This window comes from Triticum urartu, chromosome 5, assembly GCF_003073215.2.
Source record: "Triticum urartu cultivar G1812 chromosome 5, Tu2.1, whole genome shotgun sequence".
NCBI classification, from domain to species: Eukaryota; Viridiplantae; Streptophyta; class Magnoliopsida; order Poales; family Poaceae; genus Triticum; species Triticum urartu.
Genome location: NC_053026.1, coordinates 43,750,932 through 43,767,864, shown reverse-complemented (window position 1 = coordinate 43,767,864; position 16,933 = coordinate 43,750,932). Strand labels below are relative to the sequence as shown.

Genomic DNA, 16,933 nt, shown 5'->3' with positions numbered 1-16,933 from the left:
TAGGGCATATTTCCAACAGTCTCCCACTTGCACTAGAGTCAATAATCTAGTTCACATCGCCATGTGATTAACACTCACTGGTCACATCGCCATGTGACCAACATCCAAAGAGTTTACTAGACTCAATAATCTAGTTCACATCACTATGTGATTAACACTCAATGAGTTCTGGGTTTGATCATGTTATGCTTGTGAGAGAGGTTGTAGTCAACGGGTCTGCAATATTCAGATCCCTATGTATTTCGCAAAACTTTATGTCATATCGTAGATGCCGCTACCACATTCCACTTGGAGCTATTCCAAATTGTTGCTCCATTATACGTATCCGGTATCTCTACTCAGAGCTATCCGGATAGGTGTTAAGCTTGCATCAACGTAACTCTTTACGTCGAACTCTTTATCACCTCCATAACCGAGAAACATTTCCTTATTCCTCTAAGGATAATTTTGACCTCTATCTAGTGATCTACTCCTAGATCACCTTTGTACCCTCTTGCCAGACATGTGGCAAGGCACACATTAGGTGCGGTACTCAGCATGGCATACCGTATAGAGCCTATGACAAAAGCATAGGGGACGACCTTCGTCCTTCCTCTTTCTTCTGCCGTGGTCAATCTTTGAGTCTTACTCAACTTCACACCTTACAACTCAGGTAAGAACCCCTTCTTTGACTGATCTATTTTGAACTCCTTCAAAAACATGTCAAGGTGTGCGTTCTTTGAAAGTATCATCAGGCGTCTTGATCTATCTCTATAGATCTTGATGCCCAATATGTAAGCAGCTTTATCCAGGTCTTCCTTTGAAAAACACTCTTCAAACACCCGTTTATGCTTTCCAGAAATTCTACATTATTTCGAATCATCAATGTGTCATCCACATATACTTATCAGAAATGTTGTAGTTCTCCCGCTCACTTTCTTGTAAATACAAGTTTCTAGCAAACATTTTATAAACCTAAAAGCTTTGATCACTCCATCAAAGCATATATTCCGACTCCGAGATGCTTGCTCTAGTCCATAGAAGGATTGCTGGAGCCAGCATACCTTTTAGCATCCTTAGGATCGACAAAACCTTTTATTGTATCACATACAACCTTTTCTTACGAAAACTGGTAAGAAAACTTGTTTTGACATCCATCTGTCAGATTTCATAATCGAAAAATACAGCTAATGCTAACATGATTCCGACGGACTTAAGCATCGCTACGGGTGAGAAATTCTCATCATAGTCAACTCCTTGAACTTGTGAAAAGACTCTTTCCCACAAGTCGAGCTTCATAGACGGTAACATTACCACCCACGTTTGTCTTCTTCTTAAAGGTCCATTTATCTCAATGACTTGCCGATCATTGGGCAAGTCCACCAAAGTCCATACTTTGTTCTGATACATGGATCCTATCTCGGATTTCATGGCTTCTAACCATTTGTCGAAATACGGGCCCACCATCGCTTCTCCATAGCTCGTAGGTTCATTGTTGTCTAACAACATGATATCTAAGACAGGATTACCGTACCACTCAGGAGTAGTACATATCCTTGTCGACCTACGAGGTTCGATAGCAACTTGATCCGAAGCTTCATGATCACTATCATTAACTTCCTATTCAACAGACGTAGGTGCCACAGAAAACATCTTTCTGTGTTGCACCACTTTCTGGTTGAAGTAGAGGTTCAACAACCTCATCAAGTTCTATCTTCCTCCCACTCAATTCTTTCGAAAGAAACTCCTTCTCGAGAAAGGACCCATTCTTAGCGACAAATAATTTTCCCTCGGATCTGAGATAGAAGGTATACCCAACTGTCACCTTTGGGTATCCTATGAAGATGTGTTTGTCCGCTTTTGGGTTCGAGCTTCTCTGGCTGAAGCCTTAAGCATCGAAGCCCCAAACATTAAGAAACGACAATTTTTGTTTCTTGCCAAACCATATTCATACGACGTCGTCTCAACGGACTTAGATGGTGTCCTATCTAAAGTGAATGCAGCTGTCTCTAACGCATATCCTCAAAATGAAAACGGTAGATCGGTAAGAGACATCATAGATCGCACCATATCTCATAAGGTTCAATTACGACGTCCGGACAGACCATTACCCTGTGGTGTTCCAGGTGGCTTCAACTGTGAAACAATTCCACAATGTCTTAAGTGATTGCCAAACTCATAACTCAGAAATTCTCATTGATCAGATCATAGGAATTTGATCTTATTGTTGTGATGGTTCTTAACTTCACTCTGAAACCGCTTGAACTTTTCAAATTTTTTCAGACTTGTGCTTCATTAAGTAAATATACCTATATCTACTCAAATCGTCAGTGAAGATGAGAAAATAGCGATATCCACCACACGCTTCAATTCTCATTGGATCACACGCATCAGCATGTATGATTTCCAACAAGTCACTTGCTCGTTTCATTGTACCTGAAAACGGGGTCTTAGTCATCATGCCCATGAGGCATGGCTCGCATGTGTCAAGCGATTCAAAATCAAGTGACTCCAAACATCCATCGACATGGAGTTTTTTCATGCATCTTACGCCAATATGACCTAAGCGGCAGTGCCACAAGAAAGTGGTACTATCATTATTAACTCTACATCTTTTGGCGTGAACATGCGTATTACCACGACCGAGATTCAATGAACCATTCACATAGGGTGCATGACCATGAAAGGTATTATTCATGTAAACAGAATAACCATTATTCTCTAACTTAAATGAATAACCGTATTGCAATGAACATGATCTAATCATATTCATGCTCAACGTAGACACCTGATAACATTTATCTAGGTTCAATACTAATCCCGAAGGCAGATGGAGCGTGCGATGGTGATCTCATCAACTTTGGAAACACTACCAACACACATCGTCACCTCGCCCTTAGCCAGTCTCCGTTTAGTCCGTAGCTTTTGCTTCAAGTCACCAATAATAGCAACTGAACCAGTATCCAATACCCAGGTGCTACCAGGAGTACAAGTGAGGTACACATCAGTAATACGTATATACTTTGTTGAAGTTGCCAGCCTTCTTATCTACCATGAATTTGGGGTAATTCCGCTACCAGTGACCGTTCCCCTTACAATAGAAGCACTTAGTCTCGGGATTGGGTTCAACCTTGGGTTCCTTCACTGGAGCAGTAACTGGTTTGCCATCCATGAAGTTTCCCTTCTAGCCCTTGCCCTTCTTGAAACCAGTGGTCTTGTTAAACCATCAACACTTGATGCTCCTTCTTGATTTCTACCTTTTGCAGTCTTAAGTTCTGCGAACAGCTCCGGGATCAACTCCATCCCTTGCATGTCATAGTTCATCACGAAGATCTAGTAGCTTAGTGATAGTGGCTAGAGAACTCTATCAATCACTATCTTATCTGGTAGTTTAACTCCCACTTGATTTAAGTGATTGTAGCACCCAGACATTCTCAGCACATGCTCACTAGCTGAGCTATTCTCCTCCATCTTGTTGGCAAAAGAACTTGTCAGAGGTCTCATACCTCTCAACACGGGCATGAGCCTGAAATCCCAATTTCAGCTCTTGGAACATCTCATATGTCTTATGGCGTTCAAAACGTCATTGGAATCCTGATTCTAAGCCGTAAAGTATGGTGCACTAAACTATCAAGTAGTCATCAGGATGTGTCTGTCAGGTGTTCACAACATCCACAGACGAGTTGTAGGGGTTTGCACATCGAGCGATGCATCAAAGACGTAAGCCTTCCGTGTAGCAGTGAGGACACTCCTCAGACTACGGACCCAGTCCGCATCATTGCTTACAATATCTTTCAACTTGGTCGTTCTCTAGGAACGTATTGAAACAGGGAGCTACAACGTGAGCTATTTATCTACAACATATTTGCAAAGACAATTTAGACTATGTTCATGATAATTAAGTTCATCTAATCAAAATATTTAATGAACTCCCACTCAGATAGACATCCCTCTAGTCATCTAAGTGAAACATGATCCGAGTCAACTAGGTCGTGTCCGATCATCATGTGAGATGGACTAGTCAACATCGGTGAACATCTTCATGTTGATCATATCTTCTATACGACTCATGCTCGACCTTTCGATCTTCCGTGTTCCGGGGCCATGTCTGTACATGCTAGGCTCGTCAAGTCAACCTAAGTGTATTGCGTGTGTAAATCTGGCTTACACCCGTTGTATTCGAACGTTAGAATCTATCACACCCGATCATCACGTGGTGCTTCGAAACAACGAACCTTCGCAACGGTGCACAGTTAGGGGGAACACTTTCTTGAAATTATTACGAGGGATCATCTTATTTAAGCTACCGTCGTTCTAAGCAAATAAGATGTAAACCATGATAAACATCACATGCAATCAAATAGTGACATGATATGGCCAATATCATTTGCTCCTTTTGATCTCCATCTTCGAGGCTCCATGATCATCATTGTCACCGGCATGACACCATGATCTCCATCATCATGATCTCCATCATCGTGTCTTCTTGAAGTTGTCTTGTCATATATTACTTCTACTACTATGGCTAACGCTTTAGCAATGAAGTAAAGTAATTACATGACGTTTATGTTGACACGCAGGTCATAAATAAATTAAGACAACTCCTATGGTTCCTGCCGGTTGTCATACTCATCGACATGCAAGTCGTGATTCCTATTACAAGAACATGATCAATCTCATACATCACATATATCATTCATCACATCCTTTTGGCCATATCACATCACACGACACATGCTGCAAAAACAAGTTAAACGTCCTCTAATTGTTGTTGCAAGTTTTTACGTGGCTGCTATAGGTTTCTAGCAAGAACATTTCTTACCTACGCCAAAACCACAACGTGATATGCCAATTTCTATTTACCCTTCATAGGACCCTTTTCATCGAATCCGATCTGACTAAAGTGGGATAGACAGACACCCGCTAGCCACCTTATGCAACTAGTGCATGTCAGTCGGTGGAACCAGTCTCACGTAAGCATACGTGTAAGGTCGGTCTGGGCCGCTTCATCCCACGATGCCGCCGAATCAAGATAAGACTAGTAACGGCAAGTAAATTGACAATATCGACGCCCACAACTGCTTTGTGTTCTACTCGTGCATAGAAACTACGCATAGACCTAGCTCATGATGCCACTGTTGGGGATCGTAGCAGAAATTTAAAATTTTCTACGCATCACCAAGATCAATCTATGGAGTAATCTAGCAACGAGGGGAAGGAGAGTGCATCTACATACCCTTGTAGATCGCTAAGCGGAAGTGTTGCAAGAACGTGGATGAAGGAGTCGTACTCGCAGCGATTCAGATCGCGGTTGATTCCGATCTAAGCACCGAACCACGGTGCCTCCGCGTTCAACACACGTGCAGCCCGGTGACGTCTCCCACGCCTTGATCCATCAATGGGAGAAGGAGAGGTTGGGAAGACTCCGTCCAGCAGTAGCACGACGGCGTGGTGGTGGTGGAGCGCGGAACTCCAGCAGGGCTTCGCCAAGCACTACGATAGACGAGGAGGGAGAGAGGTAGGGCTGCGCCAAAAGAGAGATCAAATCATGTGTTGGGCAGCCCCCATACCTCAAGTATATATATAGGGGAAGGGGAGGGGCTGCACCCCCTCTAGGGTTCCCACCCCAAGGGGTGCGGCAGCCCCAGATCCCATCTAGGGTGGCGGCCACAAGGTGAAGAGGGGAAGGCGCACCTGTGGTGGGCCTTAGGGCCCATCTGCCCTAGGGTTTGCCCCCTTCCCCTCTTGGAGGCGCCTTGGGCCTTGGTGGAAGGCGCCCCAGCCCACCTAGGGGCTGGTCCCTTCCCACTATTGGCCCATGTAAGCCTCCGGGGCTGGTGGCCCACCTGGTGGACCCCCTGGGACCCTCCCGGTGGTCCCGGTACGTTACCGATAGCACCTGAAACCTTTCCGGTGACCAAAACGGGACTTCCATATATAAATCTTTACCTTCGGACCATTCCGGAACTCGTGACGTCCGGGATCTCATCCGGGACTCCGAACAACATTCGGTAACCGCGTACATACTTTCCCTATAACCCTAGCATCATGGAACCTTAAGTGTGTAGACCCTACGGGCTCGGGAGTCATGCAGACATGGCCGAGACAACTCTCCGGTCAATAACCAACAGTGGGATCTGGATACTCATGTTGGTTCCCACATGCTCCACGATGATCTCATCGGATGAACCACGATGTCAAGGATTCAATCAATCCCGTATACAATTCCCTTTGTCTAGCGGTATAGTACTTGCCCGAGATTCGATCGTCGGTATCCCGATACCTTGTTCAATCTCATTACCAACAAGTCTATTTACTCGTTCCGTAACACATCATCCCGTGATCAACTCCTTGGTCACATTGTGCACATTATGATGATGTCCTACCGAGTGGGCCCAGAGATACCTCTCCGTTACACAGAGTGACAAATACGAGTCTCGATTCGTGCCAACCGAACAGCACTTTCGGAGATACCTGTAGTGTACCTTTATAGCCACCCAGTTACGTTGTGACGTTTGGCACACCCAAAGCACTCCTACGGTATCTGGGAGTTGCACAATCTCATGGTCTAAGGAAATGATACTTGACATTAGAAAAGCTTTAGCATACGAACTACATGATCTTGTGCTAGGCTTAGGATTGGGTCTTGTCCATCACATCATTCTCCTAATGATGTGATCCCGTTATCAACGACATCCAATGTCCATGGTCAGGAAACCGTAACCATCTATTGATCAACGAGCTAGTCAACTAGAGGCTTACTAGGGACATGGTGTTGTCTATGTATCCACACATGTATCTGAGTTTCCTATCATACAATTCTAGCATGGATAATAAACGATTATCATGAATACAAGGAAATATAATAATAACCAATTTATTATTGCCTCTAGGGCATATTTCCAACATAAGCCCCAAGGGTGAGCAACTCCCTCCTCGTCATGGAGAGCGTCGAGATGATGAAGATGGCCACCGGTGATGATTTCCTCCTCCGACAGGGTGCCGGAATAGGGTCTCGATTGGTTTTTGGTGGCTACAGAGGCTTGCGGCGGCAGAACTCCCGACCTAGGTTTATTTCTGGGGGTTTCTATATTTATAGGAATTTTTGGCGTCGAGAACAAGTAAGGGGGGTCCATGAGTCAACTACAAGGTCGGAGGGCGCACCCTCCACCCGTGTGAAGGCCTCGTGGCTCTTCTGGCCCAACTCTTTTGCTTTAGGGGCTTCTTCTGGTCCATAAAAAATCACCGTAAATTTTCAGGTCATTTGGACTCTGTTTGATATTCCTTTTCTGTAAAACTCAAAAACAAGGAAAAAACAGAAACCGGCACTGGGCTCTAGGTTAATAGGTTGGTCCCAAAAATCATATAAAATAGCATATAAATGCATATAAAACATCCAAGATAGATAATATAATAGCACGGAACAATCAAAAATTATAGATACGTTGGAGAGTATCACTTTCGGGTGCCTTGGTGCGCTGGCGAGGTGGAGGAAAACCCCGGCCCAATATGATTGGTCTTGGAGCTTGAGCCGTCCTAGGATTGACTTGGGTTTAGTCTAGGTGTCTGGCTAGCGGGGCAGAGGTGACAGCGTCATCAACAACATGGAATAAGTTCTCCCATCCCATCTATGTTTCGGTGATGTTGATTGGCATCGAAGGAGAACATGTGGAGCTTTGGTCAGGACCAGAATAGAGCTCCGCTTTTGTCTGTTTCATTTAGGTGGTCTTCGACGACATCGTTCAATGGAGTGGATAGTGACTATTTCTGTTTTGGTCATCTGGCTTCTCTGTTCGGCGAAGCATAGCCAACTTTGGCTTCGTCGGGAAGCTAGTGAGGTTAGGCCTCCCCAGCTTTGTCTGGAAATAGCAAGGATGATTGTTTCTTCTTCGGGGCAACGATCTGATCTTTATTTTGTTGTCGCAGACTTCTGGCTTTGACCGGTGACTTCTCGTCTATTGCATCAAGAACGTTTCCCTGGATCTCGGAATGTTTCAGAGATCCAAAGGCAGCATTGAGCTTTTCTCACGTGCCGGGTGCAGAAGGAATACATCATTGATATACCCAATAACTAGCGTGTTATTTGCTACTCCCTCTGTTCCTAAATATATGTGTTTTGGTAGTTTAAATCAAACTACCAAAATGTCAAAAGGGGTACTTTGTAAGTATGGTCTTGTTAGGGTTGCACAATTTTTTTTGAAGGAAAGGCTTTCATGGCTAGCTTTATTTTAGGGCTAGACAATTTTATTATATTATCTTGGCCTTTGAAGCAGGAGAAACTCGAGTTGATTAAGTCTTGTCAACAACACTCCGCAAAACTAAAATCTATACATAATAATAAAGGGGACATTGCTTCTGGCAGTACGTCATCGAAATTGCCCACAAAAGTTGCAAAATATTACTCACCGATGCCACCTATAAATGATAAAAAAAAGTTACACACAAGGAAATCCCCACCTGGGCGGCCCATGCAGTAGGAACCTACTATACTGCGCTCTGCGCGCTGAGAGAAGACATAGCGTAGGAACCTACTATACTGCGCTCTGCGCGCTGAGAGAAGACATAGTGCGCCTGTTTGGGCTGGCCCATGTCCGGGCGACCTGTTTTTGATTTTTTGTTTTCCTTTTTCGTCGTTGTTTTTTCTACTTTAAAATATTTTGAGACTTAAAAAAGGTTCCAAGAATTAAAAAAATGGGAAATTTGAAATAAAATGTTTGTGGATTCAAACCTTTGCATGTTTTTTAAAAAATATTCGCATACTCAAAAAATGTTCACAATTTTGAAAACAAATGTTTTGGAAATCAGAAAATGTTTATGATTTTTTTAAATTGTGTATTAAAAATGTTAATGAAAGTGAAAAAAATTTTGTCAATTCAAAAAATCTTCATGATCTAAATTTTTTCCTAAAAATTCAAAACATGTTCATGATTTACAAAATAGTTTATTGGTTCATAAATGTTTTGCTGATTCAAAAAATGATCATGCATTTCAAAACATGTTCGTTAAATCAAAAATATTCATCAATTTAAAAATTATTCCACAAATTTCAAAAAAATGTTCGTTGATTGTAGAAATGTTCGCCTATTCAAGAAAAATGTTTTATTATAATGTTCACAATTTGAAAAAAAAAGGTTCGCAAATAGTATAAAATGTTCATGAATTCAAAAAATGTTCAAGAATTTAGAAAATGTTTGAAAATTTGTAAAAAAAATCACGATTTCATATATGCTCACGAGTTTAAAATGTTCATGATTTCTCAAAAGTTATTCATGATTTGACGAAAATGAGGGTGATAGTGTATCTTGGTGTCCAACAAAATACGGTCATGATCGTTGGAGATTATGAAAAAAATTCCCATTACAAGGCACGTGCCATTTTGCTAGTACTAATAACACACTATTTACACCCGAAAAAAACACACTATTTAGTTTTGTACTTCTTTGCAAAAATGAAAAGGAAAAATAATAGAGGGTTGGAAACCAAATAGTAAAACTTTTGCAGCCATTTGGCATGCAGGAAAAGGAGAAAGAAAAACGTTTTCACCCGGCGCGCCGGCCGAACCGTTCCGCCGGACGTGCGCGATGTGCTGGATGAGAAGCGATCATGCGGCCCAGCGCGCTTGCTCCCCTGTAGGCCCAGTGTCTTCCTCCTCACACCATCCACCAACGCATCTCTCTCCTTTTTCCCCTCTTCTTCGCACCATCCACCAACGCATCTCCATGGCCTGCTCGGCACCAACCTCGCGTGCTCCATCGTTGTCGGCGAGCCTCTCTCCTCGAACAGCCATGGACACGGCACCCTCGAGCTTGACCTCTCACCCCTCCTCTATCTCTACCTCCCCTCCAGAACCACCGTTTGCACGCCCCTCACCACCGCTGCTGCAACGGCCCAACCCTGCTACTACTCTAAGCTTCCTTGTCGGGCTTCTGCAACCGATGGCGGCGGTGCGAGCGACGACCTTTTTTTTGCTTCAACCGAAACAGAACACTGTGAAACGAGATGAGGACAGTGCTACAACCGGCAACGTAGGAAGCTACAACCGGCTTTGGCAAAAGCTACAACCGAACCACAGTGCACTAGCCAAAAGCTAGAACAAGAGATACAAAAGTTACAACCACTCATTTAGTGTTGCAACCATTGCCAAAAATAAGCTTCAAGCCTAGATAGAAAAAGCTTCAACCATCAACAGGGGAAGCTTCAACCAGCCACTGTCGGACTGAAAAAGTTGCAACTGCCATGAAAAGAGCTTCAACCTTAGGTGAAAAAAGATTCAACCGAAAGTTATATAAAATTTCAACCAGGCACTGCAAGATGAAAAAAGTTGCAACCGTTTACAGAACAAGTTTCGATCGTAGATTAAAAAAAGCTTCAATCGGCACGGGGGAAGCTTCAATCTGCGTAAAAAACTTCAATCGGCATGGTAAAAGCTTCAACCGTTGTGAGAAAAAGCTTCAACTGACGCGTCAATGGTGCGAGCGGCGACGTTGAGAGCTGCGGCCGACGGCACGAGAGTGCAGCGACGGTGGCTGCTAGGTGCTGCAACGACAGGGGGCGTTGGCGTGCTTCAAGACGCCGTCGTTTTTGCTACGGGAGTGATGGCTTTGTGCTGGACTGGTGAGGACAGATGCTGTGGCGGTTACGAGGACGGCGAGCGCATCCAGCAGCACGGGGTGGCGGAGGAAGAGGTCTAGGTGAGAGGGTGGTGGCCCGCGGCCGGGAGGATGTCCAGTCGATGGGGGCAGTGCCTGCGCTGCGCGTGGAGAGAGAAGGAGACAGGCCAATGCGCGCCGGCGCCCAGTACTCGCCAAGGAGAAAAATATGAGAACTTCTTGAGAAAAGTTTTTTTTACATGAATGAAGTGGTGAAGTACTGGTAGTAGAAGCGTACATCACAATTTCTCACCTCAGCACAAAACTTTTCCCTTTTCCCAAACCCTCGTCTCGCACCTTCTTCCACCGCCGCCGGCCTCTGAGGCAACGCCACTTCTTCCACCGCCGCCGGCCTTGATCGAGAGTTCCGACCCGCCCCATCCCCACCCCCCTCCCCCGATCTCCCACAATGGAAGGTTCGCAGAGTTCAATAGTGAGGGTGCCGGCGAGGTGCACAGCAGAGACGCAAACGTCGCGGGCCACGGTTGCGTTCGAGATCGCTGGCTACAGCCTTCACAAGGGCCTCGGTAGAGGCAAATACCTCCGTTCTCCGGCATTCTCCGTCGGCGGCTACGAATGGTGCATCCGCTACTACCCCGACGGAAGCCCAGACGAGGCGAGCGAAGGTTACGTCTCTGTCTTCCTCAAGCTCTTGACCAAGAACGCCGAGGTGAGGGCGACCTACAATTTGATGCTTGTGGAGCCGGTTAAGGGGCAGTCGACTGTGGTGCTCTCCTCCGAAGAGCCACAAGTGTTCGACCGTGAAAGGCCATCCTGGGGCTTGCGGAGGTTCATGAAGACCACTGCTGAAGTAGAGTGGGCGAACCTGTGGAACGATTGTCTCGTGATCGAGTGTGAGGTCACTGTTATCAAGGAAACATTTGATGTCCATGTGCCGCCCTCTGACCTTTCGGATAATCTTGCAACATTGCTAGAGGGGAAGAAAGGAGCGGACGTGACATTTAAGGTTCAAGGGAAGGTATTTTCTGCTCATAAGATTTTGCTTGCGATGCGATCACCGGTCTTCGAAGCAGAGTTCTATGGGCCGCTGGGGAACAAGGGGGCGCAGAACGGGCATGATTGGCTGGCAGACAAAAATTGGCAAGCCAACATTTGGCATTTCCAACAAGTGACAGCTCTAAAACTTGCCAAAATTTTGCTAGTTTTAAGAGGTTGGCTAGGTGCCAACCAATTGCTAGACAAAATTTTGGTTTGCTTACCTATTGGCAACCCAAATTTTGGCAGCAAACCAAGCAGCCTTGACATAACAATTGATGACATGCAGCCTGCTGTTTTCAGGGCATTTCTTCACTTCATCTACACAGATTCAATGCCTTCCATGAGAGATCTTGAGGATGATGACAAAATAGAAATGGTTAAGCACTTACTCGTGGCTGCAGATAAGTATGGGATGGAAAGGATGAAGAGGATATGTGAAGGCATGCTATGCAAGAGTCTTGATGTTGAGACTGTGGCTGCCATATTAGCTCTAGCTGACCAGCACCATTGCAGCAACCTCAAAGATGCTTGCATCGAATTTATGCTCTCTTCGAATAGAATGAATGATGTGATGGCAAGCCAAGGGTATGCACACCTCAAAAGATATTCTCCTGATGTCATTGTAGATGTGTTTGAGAGAGCAGCTAGGTCCTGCAAAATTTAGTACGCCTACCTGGTATAAACTGCTGCTTATCCTTCAGTCTCGGTAGATCTTTGGAGGTGGATGCTTATGTTGGGTTCGAGAAGGCAATTAAGTCTTGCTAAATTCAGCACGCTCATTTTCTATCTAGTTATTTTTGGCACATATAGCCACCTGAGATGAGGTTGCCATGTCTTTCAGTTTCCAGAGATCTTTTGGAGGAACCGAGTTGGTCCTATAAAATGTATGTTTCTGTTGTATTGGTTGTCCTGTCTGATATAAGTATAGATGAATCTATGGTAGCTCACCTAGTTGCCTTTTTTATCTGCTTACTTTAATTTCTGTCCTGTGTGAAGTAAGATAAAACTTTGAGTTCTTGGACATCACTTTTGAGATAAATCTATTTACCTGTATGGAGAACTTACATTTGGATGCCAACTGTTAGATTTTAATTAGAGACATTTACAAATGATTTCTTGACATGAACCTTGGTAGCACAGCAGTGTCTTCGATTCAGAAAATCAGTTAGAATATGAACTGAACCAAACTACTTTGAGATCAGAGAACAAGCAATTGTAGATTTAAGTTTCAGTTAGTAGCACTTCTATTATACTACTTTGAGATCAGAGAACAGGCAATTTGTAGATTTATGTTTCAGTTAGTAGCACTTCTATTATACTACTTTGAGATCAGAGAACAGGCAATTGTAGATTTATGTTTCAGTTAGTAGCACTTCTATTATACTACTTTGAGATCAGAGAACAGGCAATTGTAGATTTAAGTTTCAGTTAGTAGCACTTCTATTATACTAGCATACGTTCGGTGAAGTCTCTGTGTATGTTCGCTACACAAGCACAATCCTGTAAGAAATAGGCAACTACTTAAACCTCTGTACTTGTGTTTGTACATAATTTAGGGAGGGATTAAGTGTACAAAAACCGAGAGAGCGATTGAGAGGAATCTAGAGGTTTAATCCCTAGGTATTGAGTGGGTATCACCCTACTCCGGGGTGGATCGAATCCCCTACGTATTTAGCCCTACGCCCGAAGCTGGAGTTCACCTGGCAAGGCGATAATGGCACCAGTTCGTGGATCTCGCTCTGCCGACAGAATCTAGCAGCTAACGAGAAAAGAAGTGAGGTAATATGTTCGTGATACCTTCATATGGGTGATTTCGGTTAAGTTTGTACACAATTTCGTTTTGCATCCGTTGTTTCTATGCCAAAAAAAAAACCACTGCTTGACCATATTTATCTAGGAATATTCAGTTCCAAATGTGGTTGATCTCTACACCTTTTTGTGTGCCTTTCTTCTATGCAGTGGGCATTGCAAAATTTGATGCACTGATACTATTTTATTTGAAACTAAACCCTTCATTGTTTTTATGTGATCCATGCAGTAATAGTTTGGTTTCTTTAGTTCAATAAACCTCTCTGTATCATGAAGGGGTATACTTGTTTCAGTCATATTGCCACTTCACTTTTCTGAATTGTATCATGAAGGGGTTCAACGTAGGTGCCTCTTAAGTGTTTCGTGGACACCAGATACTTCTGCATATCCAGCTAAAATCATTATTGACAGCTGTACAGTTTGTTTCTCTGGATTGATTGCAAAGATGTCACTCAATTTCCTCTCGATTGTTTCCTTTTACATATTGGAAGTTTCTTGGTTCAGAGTACAATATGATTGTAGTGCTCTGGATCTATCAGTGGTATGACTGTGTGTTCTAGTAAGATATGGAGGTTGTTGCTTTGTAGGACAGGAAAGTAGAGGAATTTTTCCTATGGCTGACTTTGCATGCGATTTCAGAGGAAATTGCCATACCTTTGTTTCTGTGACAACTATACCATGCACCTAATCTTTTAAGAAACTCCTGTGTTTTTTCATGTGCTGCAACAGAACACCTTCTATTACAGATCCATTCATGTGTTTCTGAATTCTCTAAAATTCACTATGGCATGACATCCGGATCCTATATTTTTGTAGTTCTGAATTTTTAGAATTATATGCGAACCAAAGAGCCCTCTAACGGGGAACAATTATTTTGCCTCTGTCCAAACTCTTTTTTCTACCAGTGCTGCCCAAACTGAGTTAGTATGCAGTCTAGTTCTAAGTTCAATAAGATTATAGTGCTGGCTAGCAGACTATCGGGATCTATCAGTGGCACAATTGTGTGCTAGACTCTTCACCGAGGAAGCGAGAATGGTTTTCTTTCTTTGCTTAGTCCGTTGTAGATTCTGTTTTCTAAGATGTTAATTTGTTGATAATTTTGACTGTCTATATGCAATGTTGAATGTTTGAACTTTGGGTTCTTGGCTTCCACTTTTGAGACAATCTGGCTTATGTCAAGAATGATAAAATTTTGAGTTCTTGGCTTTCACTTTTGAGACAATCCGTTTTACCTGTATGAAAATTTTATATTTGAATGCTAACTGCTGTATTTTGAATTAGAGACAGTTGCAAATGGTTTCTTGACATGGTTGGCTGACCCAACAAAGATGGAATTAACAATCAGCCCCTTTGAAAGGCACTGTACATGAATCTGCACAGATAAATTCTTTTATGCACTTACTTCATGTTCATGAACTTTGATCATACAGGATGTCGTGCGAAGAGAATTGTGGGGTTAATCTTTTTCTGAATTTAATATAGCGAGTGAATCAGATTGAAACAGCAACTTGCCTTTCCCATGAAACAGGCAGTTAAAGATGCTAATGTCATTGATGCAGCCTTCTGAGGCAAGTCACGGTTACATGTCTGATTTTGTTTTTCTGAGGTAGGATATTGGCCTAAAAGTATACTATTTGAAGGTAACGATGTGCCTAATTATGTTTCGGTAATTTGATGCAAATGGCAAGTACTAAAAAAATTTGATGTAAATAGGGAAAGTTTCTTCGCTGGCGACAAAAAGTATTGAGATTAGCTTAATTTAAATTGATAAATTTTGTTAGCTTAACTTCTGATTCTCAGTCCTCTTCTTCCCCTTCAGTTTTATTCTATTATCAACATTGTTACTCTGTGTGTCATTATCTCCGTTCCTCTTTCAGGTGAATGCACTTACATAGGAGCGTATTAAATGGAAATGCGCGCACCATTCTCAGTTGTTGCTGACATACTTGTATTATAAGAAAAGTTGTGAGATTTATCATTTAAGCCTTTTGGTTCAAAGGAATTTACAGGATTTTTGGAATATTCCTGTTGAGGTTATTTGGTTTCTAGGATTGGCAACTATATGATTTTTTTCCCCTTTGCATGCAATTCTAGAGTAATATTTTCAAACCCGTGTGTTTATGCTTTTTTATGCTACACCTTGTTTTATGTCACAATTAGACCATGCGCCAAATTCTGAAGGAAAATTCTTGGTGTTTTCCCATGATGCAGATTCACCTGTTTTCAATTCCTCTAGAATTCACTGTGCCGCCCTCACCTATTTGCCTCGCCGTCGAGAATCGCTGCCGACACTCGCCTTCGTCAATCGCAACAAAACATTGACCGAAGCAACACCAGTGGCGACAGTGCCGTGGCTCCCAACCAACAATGGTGGTAGCATTTTGGGCACGGCAAAATGCCCCGCCAGTAGTAGCAGAAACACCTCCCCGGTCCCAGCAAAAACTTGCCCCCATCAGTGATATGCAACCCCAACCCTGATCAAAGATGCAACAACCTCAAAGATGCTTGCATTGAATTTATGCTCTCTTCAAATAGAATGAAAGATGTGATCTCAAGCCAAGGTTATCTACACCTCAAAAGATCTTCTCCTGATGTCATCGTGGATGTGTTGGAGAGAGCAGCTAAGTCCTGCAAGATTTAGTGCGCCAACATGGCATGAGCTACTGCTAATCCTTCAGTCCTGATCTTCGCCTTAAATGTTGGATTGAAGAAAACAACCAAGTCTTGCTATATTTAACATGCTCATCCTGGGTTAGCTTCCATCAATCCATCTAGCTACTTTTTGATACATAGCCACCTGAGATGAGGTGCCATCTCTTTCAGTTTCAGAGATCTTTTGGAGGAAGCGAGTTGGTTTTGTAAAATGTATGTCTACAGTGTATTGGTTGCCCCATCTGATATAAGTATATGTGAATTTGCGGTACCTCACTAGTTGCCTCTATTATTTGCTCACTTTAATATCTGGCTTATGTGAAGAATGATAAAACTTTGAGTTTCTTGGCTATCACTGTTGAGATAATCTGTTTTACCTATATGAAGAACTTCAATTTTGAATGCCAGCTGTTAGATTTCCAGTTAGAGACATTTACAAATGGTTTCTTGACATGAACCTTGGTTGCACAGAAGTTCGTCTTTGATTTAGAGAATTTCAGTAGAAAATGAAGTTGAAGTCTTGAACCAAACTACTGTGAGATCAGGAGCAGGCAATTGTAGATTTAATTTTTCAGTTAGTAGTACTTCTATTGTACAAGCATATGTTCAGTGAAGCCTCTGCGTATGTTAGCTACAAAAGCACAATCCTGTAAGAAATAGGCACTACTTAAGCCTCTTCACTTTTATTTGTACATAATTCAGGGAGGGGTTAGCCGTACAAAAACTGAGAGAGGGATTGGGAGGAATCTGGAGGGAATGGTTGAGGGAGTGACACACTTGAGTGAGAGCCTGAACAATGACTTGAAAACCCATTTCTAATCTGATTTTGATATGTCGTGTTCTTT

The 16,933-nt window shown here is 43.0% G+C and overlaps 1 protein-coding gene across 1 annotated transcript; it reads left to right on the top strand.

The window, feature by feature from the left end:
- The first annotated feature begins 11,025 nt into the window (after positions 1-11,025).
- LOC125555581 (BTB/POZ and MATH domain-containing protein 2-like) lies at positions 11,026-12,551 on the top strand. The gene has a single exon (XM_048718487.1). The coding sequence runs from the start codon at positions 11,038-11,040 to the stop codon at positions 12,289-12,291; it is 1,254 nt and encodes a 417-aa protein (XP_048574444.1). The 5' UTR covers positions 11,026-11,037; the 3' UTR covers positions 12,292-12,551.
- The last annotated feature ends 4,382 nt before the right edge of the window (positions 12,552-16,933 follow it).